Genomic DNA, 12,405 nt, shown 5'->3' with positions numbered 1-12,405 from the left:
TCTTTCTTCCTTTTTATTCTCTTTCCTTTTTTCCCTTTTTTCTCTTTTCTTTTTTTTAAATGCATATGTACCAGCTACACATCGCAAGGAGGGCACTACTTGTATGTGAGACCAATTCGCCAAAGGAGTGACGCGAGTTACACATGTGCATATATGGCCGCACGCACAGTTGTTCCTTGGGTGTAGGTCCCCGTGACTTTACTCCCTTTTTTTTTTCTTTTCATTCTTTTATGGCGGTAAGGGAAGAAAACACCTGCGAATTTCGCTATTTTCCATTATGAACTTTTTTTTTTATTTTAATGAAGTGAATTTTACCCTAATCACGATGTAGGCGCGCAGGTGTGCATGCATTGTATATAAATGAGCATACACACAGGGGGATACCTCTATATGCTTCCTTCTCTACTTATAAACGGATGGGTTACATGTATGAGTGCATCCACCACGCGATCAAAAATTCCTTTTTTTTTCTATTTTCTTTTTTTTATTTCAAACGTTACAATAATTAAACACAAAATGTTAACATGTAAGACGTTACTCACACTTTGACATATTCTCGTGCGAGTACGTGATGCGAAAAAAAAAAAAAGTGCAACGTGACTCAGCCGAGTGGGCGAAGAAGCTTGGTGTTTACTTCTCCCCTCCCGGGTGTCGTTATCTTCCCGGTTGTACCTTCGGTGGGGTGAAGGAGTGCATCGGTTTATCTGTGTAGCGGTTTATCGGTTAGCGGTGCAGACGGGGAGACCGCTGAAGTGAGTAGTTCCTCAGAGGACTGCAATGCGTCGCTGTACTGGTGCAGGGAGACTCCATTTTGGAAACATATTCGTCGGGACAGAGGGTGGCACAAATTGTGGGACGGATTAAAAGAAAAAAATTGGAGGAAAAATCCCTGGTAGGGGATTACCTCTTTATTGCCCACTCTGCACTGCCACCTGCTGTGCGTGTCCAATCTGTGTTGCATTAAAAAGCGGACCGCACATGGACACGTGTGCTTGCCCTAAAGGTAGGCTTCGATATGAGTTCACTGTTTCGCGTGCCCTTGTTGAGGCATTGCTCCCTCATAGTAGTTCTCCTTATACCTGCGCAGCATTTTCGCGATGTGGTGATCACCCGGAGACTCGCCCGTATGTTGTGCCTCTCCCGGGTGTCCTTCTCCTGGGGGTGCCCCTGCCGAGTGCGTTCCCCCCCGCTGCTTCTCCCCCGACTCGTGGCAGAAATACTTGTAATAGTTTAATGAGGGGTACTTATTGATCATGACCTTGAGGATGGCCTGAGCTCGTAAATCGTTCCTTTCGACATAGCGATGAATCAACTCATCGGCAAGAAGCTGCAGGGGATCCATCAAGGGGATGAGATCGTCCTTCTCAGGCTTCCTATCATACGGGTAAAGGGCCATCCTACGTGCTACACAAATGGCTTTAAAAATCTGAATCTGTTGCTTCCTCGTGGTGAAATTGATTTTACGTGGCAAGATGAGACCATTTTCTCCAATGAAGTGATGCAACAGATGAGTGTGCCTCCATATAAAGGGGCACTTCAAATTAAGTAATTTTTTCCGGTCAACCCCAGGGTTCCAATACCTTTCACTCTTGTCATTACAGACGATTGGATCTGCAGCAGTGGACTCCCTATCTAATCCGACGTGGCCATTATACTCTCCTGAGTAGGGGTTATACAATCGGTATTGCTCCTTAAGCGATCGCTTAATAGCGCGCCTTTGTTTTTTCATCTCAACCAGAGTGGCAACCTTGGCGTATTCACTAAATTCAAAAGCGATTTCTCTCCTCATATCGGTGACTTCTTTGAAGGGATTCCAATAGGGATCAATATAAACATCTTTATAATTCAATTGGGATATGTTTTTTTTTTTTTCGTCAATTCGGTTAAATATGTCTCTAGTTAATTTTATTTCCTCTCTGCTTAGCTCTTCTATCACTGGAGACACATCATACTCCACGCTGTCTTTATCCACCTGTTTTTTCCTCCTATAAATTTCTTCCAAACATTCGTCGAATAGCGCGTTGCTGGACGTTTCCTTGGAGACTTTTACATCCTCCAGGTTAGTTGGACTGATTGACTTCACCGCGCCATTCGAGTTGACTCCACCATTCGATTTGACTGGGCCATTCGATTTGATCGCCCCATTCGAGTTGACTCCACCATTTGACATGCCCCGCTTCACATTCCTGCTTCCACTGTGGAGTCCCCTGGAGCGGTGGAATATACCTTCGCATCTGCGCACAGTGCGGCCCCCTCGCACGAGCATACTAGGCAGAACACCCCGCGTCAGCAGATTCCTGGTAGGTGTCATTCTTCACCCCCGTGGGTAGGAACAGACAGTGAAATGTTGCCCCAGCTGACTTTATTGTTTACACACGTAGGTAGAATGACAGCACTTCGAGATGGGCTGACTTCAATAAGGGGAGGTGCAACGGAGTGAGGGCGACCCCAATGGGGCAGATCAGCCTTAAAGCATATTTCCCCCAGGCCTAACCACGCAACTGTATGCCGCTTCGTACCAGTGCTATGCTGTGCGTGGTGAAGGCCTTCCCCCCCGTTTGGACCAACCTTGGCAAGCAGCACGTACAAATAGTATGCGTTCGTTCGGCAGGGGTCCTTCGTTCCTTTGTTCGTTTCGACTGGGTCTTCCTTTCTTCGTTCGTTTTGACTGGCGTCCTCGCTTCTTCGTCCCTCTCAATTGCCGTTCTCACCTCTTCATTCGTTCCTTCTTCATTCCCCTTGCGGCATCGGCGGGGGTATCTATATCTCCACACTCTGCGCCCTCACGTGGTTCTTTTTTTTTTTTTGCCCGAGGAACTGCTAAGGTTCGGCGCCAACGGCAAGGAGCCAACCGCGAACAACCAAACGCGTCACCAGATGAGGAGCCGCGTTTTATCGCCCCGGAACGCTCTCCACAGATGGGTAGAACACGTGCCCTTGCATGTTTGGTGCGGGCCTTCCTGGCAGGATTTCTCGCCCAATATTCTGGGCACTGCGCATGCGACCGCGTGCATCTGAGTCCATTTCTGATGCGATGTGATTCGGATGGCGTTGGTTTCTCCCTGTCATCTGTTGCGATAACACTGCTATCTCATGCGATATCACTGCTATCTCAGTGCTATCTCACTGTATTCCGTATACCCCTCCCCCTCTTGCAATTAAGATGCACAAAACAAGGAAGGAGTAAAATAACACCTCCTTCATTCGCTAGCTGTTCTTCACCTGGTGGAACATTTATCCTTTAAAGAATCATGTACATTTAACCATGCCTTTTTTTTCTTTTTTCTTTTTTGGCACATCATATGCATCCATTTGCATTACCACCTTGTTGTACTTGTCATGGCACATGAGTTTATAAAAATATTTTTGGCGAGTTATCTTTTTTTTTTTTTTTCATCCCCACTTTAGTATAAATCAGCCGTTTGGCTCTGTAATACAGTCTTGTTGTGTTACGCTTCTCTTCTCCATGTGAACACACATCTGTGTACATTTAGGCGTAGTCCAATCCAGGTATGCAAGTTTGTTTTTATCTCAGGTGGAGGGGAAGCATAGAAATTGGTCAACAAGTGTTATCCCTTGTTACTCTTCTTCTCATTTTAAGTGTCTTATTTTTTTTCGTTCCTTTTGTTCTTTTTGTTTCTTTTATTCTGTTTTTTCTCTTTGTTGTTTTTGTTCTTTTTGTTTTTTTGCTCTTTTTGTTTCTTTTGTTCTTTCTGTTTATCTTGTTTATTTTGTTAATTTTATTCTTTTTGTTCTCTTTGTTGTTTTTGTTCTTTTTGTTTCTTTTGTTTCTTTTATTCTTTTTGTTTTTCTTGTTGTTCCTGTCCCTTTTGTTCCTTCTGTTCTTTTTATTCTTTTTGTCCCTTTTGTCCCTTTTGTTCTTTTTTTGGGGAAAAAAAATACCCTAGTGTGCACGTGCATGCTGTCGAAGTGGGTAGACATACGATCGCGTATTTGTAAAATAATAACTGCTATTATGCAACTGTCGTCTCTACGTTTGTTCATTTTTTGTAATTTGTCTGTCTCGTATGGGATAGTGTATGTGGCGTGCAATGTGTGATCTTATTGTGTTGCTTTTTTTTTTTTTTTTTTCGTAAAGTCTCCACCTTTTTGAAGTGAAACAATTAGCGAGTTTTTCTTTATGACGACTATGTCTTGCGGACTTTTGTTGTTCGTCTTTTTTTTTTTTTTTTTTTTTTCTCATTGCAGAAGAGACATCTTTTTATCCATATTAAGGAGGCACAGCGGTGTGTTGTTAAAACCCAAAGGTCATTGCATTGCCGTGTGTATGGTGAAGGGGTCTGATCCCTCATGAGCACGCAGGGAACTGGGAGCCATGGCGAGTATACGAAAGGAGTCGAGAGTGGAGATGGATCTGCTTCAGAGGTATGAGCGACTTCAAGTGATTCGTCGGCGACAAGTTCTGAGGTGGCATCAGCAAGTGCGGAGAAGGAGGCAGTGGAAAAATGGTGACGACGAAGAGAGGGAGATGCAAAAAGACGGTAAAGAGATGACTCCTCCGGACGAAGTAGCGTGGGGGCGAAGAAAATACCAAAGGAACAGACGCCAAGCGAGGAAGGAAGGAGAGAAAAAGGAGACTGAGGAACCCCAAGAAATGAGGCACCCCCAGAGCCCGTCCCAAACCTTGTGGGAAAACGGAAAAACCAAAGGGAAGGAATACCACCCATGGGAAAACATAAGAAAGGAGAAGGAGACCCATTTATATGATGAAGTAAATGGGAGAAAAAGGAAAAAAATGGGGAGTATAAACCATCCCTGGGAGCGAAGACACAGCAACGGTAACAGAGTCGTAGTGGGACGCACAGTAATAACGTCAGCAATGAGTTACAACACAAGTATGAACAAATGGGGTGCTCCTCATATGCAGAAACAAACGAGCGGTGAAGGAGCGATTCATGGGGGGATGTCTATTTCGAGGGAACAAACCAAATGCAGAGAGGTCACTGCTGAACACGAGAAGACACAAGAACAAGGAACAGAATTTTATTTACACAGGAACAATTTGCAGAGGGAACGGATACAGATCGATCAGTGGTCAGACCTGTGGATGAATGTAGGGGTAAACGTAACGAAATTTACAAGGAGAGATCACCTCCAAAGTATGAGAGAAAAAGCGGCGATGATGCTGGAAAGGGGGGTAGAGAAGGATAAGGATGAGAAAAGTTACTACTCCAGTGATACTGGAAAAGAAGTTGAAGCTAGGAAAGAAGAAATTTCTAAAGAGATCGACAATGAACAGAAGAAAATGCAACAAGATAGAAGGACGATGGAAGCAAAAATGCTCAGCAGGATTAACAGGAGGAAACAAATAATTGAGAAACTTAAAATGAAACATAAGAGAGCTAAACAGAACTATTATGATATTTCTAAGAGGAGAGAAGAAGCATTCGTGAGAAGAAGTAGGAAGGCTCATTTGTGGATGCACCAATGCTTCAAAAGTATGGTGAGGGGGTATATTCCTTGGCAGTATGACCTATGGGGGCAGGACATATTGGCTCTTTATGAGGCGCAGAAGAGGGACGAGCAGAAGGGGCCAAAACAGACGGAGCGGAAGAAGGAAGGGGAGGACACTGATGGTGCCCAGAATAAGATGAGCAATAAGATGATTACTCAAGGCGAATGTGTCCAGGACATGATTGACGAGGAGGAAGGCATTCGAGATGCCTCCGCTAGGGTGACCCCTGGAGGGGGCGGGGCCCTCAAGGGGAAGCTTCTGCGGGATGGGACCATCAAAGGAAGGCAGATGCGTCACGCAATTGTCAAGGGGAATTCGTTGCGTTATTCTCCTGTTGGTGGTTTTCTTAACTATCACACACCTGCTCGGGAGAAGCCCCTGCATGATGCGGCTGTCCAGAGTAAATCGATAGGTGATGCAGCTGTCCAGGGCAAATGGCTGTATGGTGAACCTCTTCGAGGTACACCTAGCAGTGACACTCCTGTTTTGGGCATGCATATGGCCCGTGCGGCAACCTTGGGGGAGCACTCGGACCATAAGGCTACCCGCCAGGAGCTGTCCAATGATAAGGGCATACAGCATAAGGTGACGGAAAAATCTGCCTCGCTCAAGAAGGCTTTAAAACACATCGCACCCATGGACACCGTGTCGTTGGGCACGGATTCGCTACACATCAGTTTGAAAGCCAGCTCTTTGCGAGATGCATCTGTAAAGGCCCCCTCAGTGAAACTCTCCTCAGCGAGTATCCCCCCCCCGAGAAGCTCCTACTTTGAGACGCCTTCCCTAATCACCTCCCCATCAGACTTCGCATCCCCCAATGGTGTTGCCTCACACGGTGCACGGCTGGAGGAGAAACCGAGCGGTCCAGCTGATACAATCGGTGAAAAGAAATATATCGAGAAGGGGGAAAGTGGTTCTCCTGAATCTGGCCAGCTGCAAGAGAAGGGTGAAGTAGTGAGCAGCGTCCATGTGGAGGAAGCAGTGGAGAGGGCAGCGGATATAGTAGGGGACGGAGCAGCGGAGGGGGACGCCTCACTGTTGGGAGATTTCTCTTCTCAACAGGATTACGAAAGAGAAAAGGACCACTCCTGCGGCAGATCTCAAGGAGGAAGCGTCATACCGATTCCTAACAATGTGATAGCTGATGAGAAGAAGGCGAGTGCGGTCGTTTCGAGCAAGCATGCCGCGAAGAGCTGCACCAAGAAGAATGTGGACGGTGGTGATGGTGGTGATCGGGACAATGATGATGGCCGCGATGGCGACGATGGTGACGATCGTAAATCCCACGGTCGTCGCGCTAAGAACAAAGAAAGGAAAAAAATCTCCCTGTTTGGTCAGGTCAAACCTGTGGACATAATCAAGCGAGGGGTAGACGGTTACCCAATTTTACGTAACGAGCAGAATTTATTTGTGGATGTCCTGATCATCGGTTCAGGGATCTCCGGGCTGGCTGCCTCCTACTACTTAAACAAATGCAGTGCAGATATATTAGTCATCGAAGGAAGGAATCGAATTGGAGGAAGAGCCTACTCCACGATTCTTCCCCAGAGAGTAATAAATAACAACTTGCTCCCCGAGACGATGGTTGATTTAGGTGCCAATTATCTGCACTGTTGCGACAATGCAGATGTACCAAGGCAGAGTAATGTGAATTCAGATCAGGGGGGTACAACACAGGAAGGGAATAACTTCACAAAGGAGGAGACACTGTCCATAGAGTCGGGGCTCTCCATGGATACCGATAAAGGCAACGACAGGAAGAGTAAAAAAGGAAGAAAAAAAAAATATTATAAGAGAAGTAACAAAAGGATGAAATTTAAAGTTCCACCTGATGAGAAAAAGGAGCAGTCCGATTTTGTGTCCCCCAGTGAGATAGACAAAATGGAGAAACGATTATCAAATAATGTCGACTTGTTCAAGCAGCAGTATTCCCAGTTGATAGCAAATTTTGGGAAGATTCCCCTGCACGGGAGGGCAAACCAGCAAAGCAGAGATCACATAGGGGAGAGGTACTCCCCCCAACAAAGTGGAAACCGGGTCGCGTGGATAGGCGGCCACCGCCAAGGCGAGGACAACGATGTGCAGCACTCATACAGCGACGGCAACTATTTCCAAGCGAGGAAACACAAAAAGGAAGAGAAAGAAAAAATCAGAAAAAATATCCTCTTCATGGTCAAGTACAACATTGATAATATCTGCCACCTGTACAGCTACATATACAAACAGAGGGGATGGAAAAAAACGGAAAAGGATTTATTAAGCTTCTTAAAAGACATGGATGAAAATATATGTCTGCATACATACCTGAGTGACAGCTGCGTCAGTAGTGATGGGTGTTCTTCTTCTTCTTCCTCCCCCTTCTTCTTCTCCTCGTCCCCCCGTGGAGACACACAACGTCCATTCGTTAATGGGCCACAAAGCTTCTGCAAAAGTGAAAATAAAAAATTAAAAATACTCTCCGTCAATAAAGATACAAGAAGGAGGAGAGCCTACGATAAGTCCGTTACTCAACTGGCTACCAAATTGAAACCGAAAATCTCTTTGGTCTGTGGAAAGGACAACTGGGAATCCACCTTCTACGCTTATTGGTACAATAACGAAAATGGAAAAAAAATTAAGAGCTTTAAAATATATAGGATGAATTTACTGTGTGATAAAATTAGGGTTAGGGCTGCCAGGAAGATTAAAACATCCCTCTTCGTAAATCATAATGGGGGAGATATCACTGTCGATAATTATCCCTCCTTTGTGAACCTCCCAGGGGGAGGATCCCATCATTTTGGAAAGGACAAAGAGTATCACTTGGTCTCCGTGCAGGGTCCAAAAGGCACGCACGATGGGGATGAAGCAGACGGGAAGAAGAAGCTACCACAACTGCAGCAATCGTGTGAACCGTACACTGTGGCGAAACAGAATACCCCAGAAACGAGCATCAAGAAGCACCCTCTCAGTACTCCCCCCGCGCAGGAACAAAGGGTGAAGCGAATCAAGGTCACGGGAGACTCCCAATCGAAGAAGAAAATCACGTGCACGACAGATGGAATGCTGAACTACGACAAAGATGCAGTCATTTATGAAAACTACTATGACTACGGAGAGGAGTACTATCGAATTGTTAGGAAGCGAACTGAAGCATTGGTGCACTCCCCTAAAAAAGACATAAACAAAACAGTTCTCTTTAAGGAAGACAGCCAAAGGAGAAGCATGTGGGATCTATTAATCGAATGCACAGAAGAGATACTTAACGAAATGGACATACACCAGGACAACTTCTCCCTCGAGGAGTGGAAAATATTGATGGTTATGTTACAGTCGAGGTATGGCTATGGAAGTGATTTAAGGGAGACATCCATAACGATGTGTAGACTTCCATCTTCCAGCTACATGGATATTGACGTATGTCCAAAGTATGGCACCGATGAGCATATTTCAAAAAATTTAAAATATTACGATAAGATTAGAAAATGTGAGCAGATGCCTCATGTGACCAGTTTTAAAGATACAACTAGTGCCGATCAGCTTGTCCTGGATGGGTGGAAGTGGCTCATCAATTTTTTGTCTGAAGATATACAGAATAGAATTCTTCTCAACACAGTCGCCGAGGTCGTTCACATAAAGGAGGAACGTACATTTTGGGGTAGCCACTCCAAATTTGTAAATCATCCTGCTGATCAGGAGGGTGATAATCTCTTCATTAACACACCGGGGAAGTTCCCTCCAGGTGGGGTTCCCGAGGCTGCGACGTCTACAAGAAACGCACCGCAATGTGTAAGGGACTCCTCTGGGAACTACCTATATGGTGATGCCCATTCTGAGGGTGCAGCCCAGGAGGGGAAGAAGGGAATGCACTTTTCCAACCATACATTGCCCACTGCGCACTTCAAAAGGAGTCACGAAACCATCAGAGGGGGTGAGACCCACCAAGATTTCGAACTGCTGCGAAATTGCTGTCATCCAGGGGAAAACAAAGAAAATTACAACGTGATGGTGCAGTGCAAAAGCTACGACACGTCGAAGAAACAAATCAACAAACATTTCCATGGCACGTCGGATCTCACCAATTGCAACTATGCCAATGTGAACATCTTTGCCAAGTATGTCATTGTAGCTTTACCCCTTGGATGCTTAACAAATAATGATAGGAAGAAAAAAAAGAAAAAATCGTATCTCCAGTTTGAACCCCAGTTACACTCACTCAAAATTAAAGCATTGAATAACTACCGAATGGGGAATCACAACAAAATAATTTTACGATTTTATCCATTCGATTTTTCGTGGCCATTTGATAGCTTACAGCTAAACTGTATTGATCAGAAGTTTCAGTTCCTCAATCTGCATGCCTATGGAAAAATTGGCTGCATTTTAGTGCACTGTTTCCCCCCTTGGTCATGCACCTATGGCTATATTAAAAAGGAACACTTCATAGTAAACGAATGTTTGCACACTTTGCATAAGATGTTCGAAAATACTGGAAAGAAGCTACCCATGCTGGTTGATTATTTAATTACCAAATGGCAGGATGATAATTTTTCCTTTGGTTCGTATGCCTATCCGTATGTTAACTGTACTGATAATGATTTAATTTACTTGAGAGCTCCGCACCCGATTGATAATCCCAAGGTTGTCTTCTGTGGGGAGTACTTATCTAAAAGCTATTTCCAGTGTGTAGATGGAGCTTACGACACAGGCATACGGGCAGCTGAAGATATTGCACATATTGGATTGAAGTTAAGAAGTAGCCATACCAAGTGCTACAATACGGATGTTTTTTTCTTCCCAAAAGATACCTGCCCCTTTATCAACATACCTTTGCCCAAGATAAGAGATAACTTACTTGGATTTTACATAACGGATGGAAGTGATGAAGCGCTCACTGATTATGAAAGTTCTTCGGAGGACGACGACGTGGCGAACATTTCTAACATTCCTTTGTCTCTCCTCAAGGAGGAACATGACTTCTTGTCCTACTCGCTAAACGAAGTTCATAAATTTTTCGACCATCTCAAGGGTGACGCTATTTGCACATCGGATGATGAGAAGCAAAGGGGAGAAAGTGCGACGGAGAAGCATAGTACCGCAGAGGAGGGTGGCATAGCTCTAGAGCAAACCGATACAGATATTCTTCAGAAAAAAATGGATTCTTCCCCACCAGGGGAGGGCGGCTTCGCCGACGAGTTAACCCGCAAATCGCTCCCATCGGTGGGAGTCAACATACCAAAGGATTTACCCCTAAAATGGCTAGTCTCCTGGGAAGCCAATTTCACTCCAGGAAATCACTTAACTAGTTCACGCCTCCCCCACGCACATCTGCTATACACACACGGAAGGAGCGAACACAGCACTTTTCTGAGTAACTACGACGAGTTCAGCTTATACGTGGACAAATACATAATCAAAATGAACGACGTGATTTTCCACAATTACAACCAAACTGAATTAAATTCGATAAAGGAAAAAATCATATCGCCTGTTTTTTTGAAATCGAAATTTATGCTCTCTCGATATTTATCATCCGTGTTGACCAAGTATCACCACTTTAGACATTTTATCCAGAGGGAACTATTTGCTAAAATTGAAGCGGCGAAGGATGTACTTATGGACCATTTCGAATGGAGCAATTTGCCAAGTGCTGATTTGGCCTTCCCCTTTTTAAAAGAAAAAATAACTGATCATCGAAATGCACAAATGAGTGAAGAAAAGAAGTGGGAAAGTGTAAAAAGTTGTATTTCTCCCGAACAGACAAGCAGCTGGACGTCCTGTAACTATAAACCACCAATTGGTGGAGCAAATGATGAGATTTTCCCCCACGCCATATCGCCTTACACTGGGGGGGGCACACCAATTGGTCCGGACAGGCTGAACGGTTTATGCCAGAAAGAAGAAAAAATGACCCAAGGACATGAAATAGACGAAAAAAATATGAACAGTTCAGAAAAAAAAAGAGAAAAAGAAGATGCACACAAACAGCTAGCTACAATGAGAAAAGAGAAAATAAATCACATGTATGCTCAGAATAGGAAAATAAGCGAAGTGAACATATACTTGAAATATTTCTTAAGTCAAAAGTTCACATCAGACAAAAGTATAGAGGAAAATATCACCCACATAAATAAATATCAAAAAATTAAGTTAAACTGTACAGGATTTCTTTTTTTTTTTTGTTACCTTTTGAAATATATAATAAAAGAAACAAAATATGATACTCACCACGATTTTATTGACTCGAGTGTGATCATTCAGCTGTTGTGCGACTACATATACCACTTGATATTTTACAAACACGACCTTTTGTGCTATAAGTGCGTCAATGGAGGGGAATTAATCATGTGTGATTTTTTTGGTTGCACTCACGGATGGCATTCCTACTGCTTAAGCTCGAAAGACCCAGCAGAGGAGAGGAAGCTGGATCGTAAGTGGATCTGTCCCAGCTGCCTCAGCACGAAGTTTTCCCAGATTTTTAAGGTAAATTTGAAGGGCCCCCGCAAAAATGGGGGAGAAAAAACAAAACCGAAAAAGCAACAAATCCGTGTGATTCCCAGCGCGCGGGAATAGCGTCTTACGTGGTATTCTTCCCTTTGGGGACCTCAACTGAGGTGTTCATTTTGGTAACTTTACACCAATGTAATGTAGTGTTAGCCCCCCCTTTTTCACTGCTCCTCCATTTCGACTTCTCATTCCTCTCCTCTTCACAGCGGGGCTTCTATAACCAAAATGAAATCATACAGAATTACTGGAACAGAAGAGTTTACATTTACAAAATAAAGTTCTTTCTCTCGAGAACACGCCGGATCAGGCGACGATTAGACCTGTTGGAAGTGGAACTCTCCAAAAGGATTAACTGAGCTTTCTTTCTTTTTTTTTTGTTGTTGTTTGTGCCCAGTTTGATGCCCCTTTTTTTTTTTTTTTCGTTACTGAGTAGTGATGCCACT

General features: G+C 44.2%; 2 protein-coding genes across 2 annotated transcripts; one reads left to right on the top strand and one right to left on the bottom strand.

The window, feature by feature from the left end:
• Positions 1 to 1,021: 1,021 nt before the first annotated feature.
• On the bottom strand, positions 1,022 to 2,311 carry C922_03155 (hypothetical protein; the record flags this gene model as incomplete). Its single annotated transcript, XM_008818747.1, has 1 exon — positions 1,022 to 2,311. One exon carries the CDS (start codon positions 2,309 to 2,311, stop codon positions 1,022 to 1,024), a length of 1,290 nt encoding a protein of 429 aa, XP_008816969.1.
• A 2,025-nt stretch (positions 2,312 to 4,336) lies between these two features.
• On the top strand, positions 4,337 to 12,318 carry C922_03154 (hypothetical protein; the record flags this gene model as incomplete). Its single annotated transcript, XM_008818746.1, has 2 exons — positions 4,337 to 11,938; positions 12,169 to 12,318. 2 exons carry the CDS (start codon positions 4,337 to 4,339, stop codon positions 12,316 to 12,318), a joined length of 7,752 nt encoding a protein of 2,583 aa, XP_008816968.1.
• Positions 12,319 to 12,405: the final 87 nt, after the last annotated feature.

Source organism: Plasmodium inui, assembly GCF_000524495.1.
Source record: "Plasmodium inui San Antonio 1 unplaced genomic scaffold supercont1.12, whole genome shotgun sequence".
NCBI classification, from domain to species: domain Eukaryota; phylum Apicomplexa; class Aconoidasida; order Haemosporida; family Plasmodiidae; genus Plasmodium; species Plasmodium inui.
The sequence above is the reverse complement of the archived record's forward strand: the minus strand, read 5'-3'. Positions and strand labels throughout refer to the sequence as shown.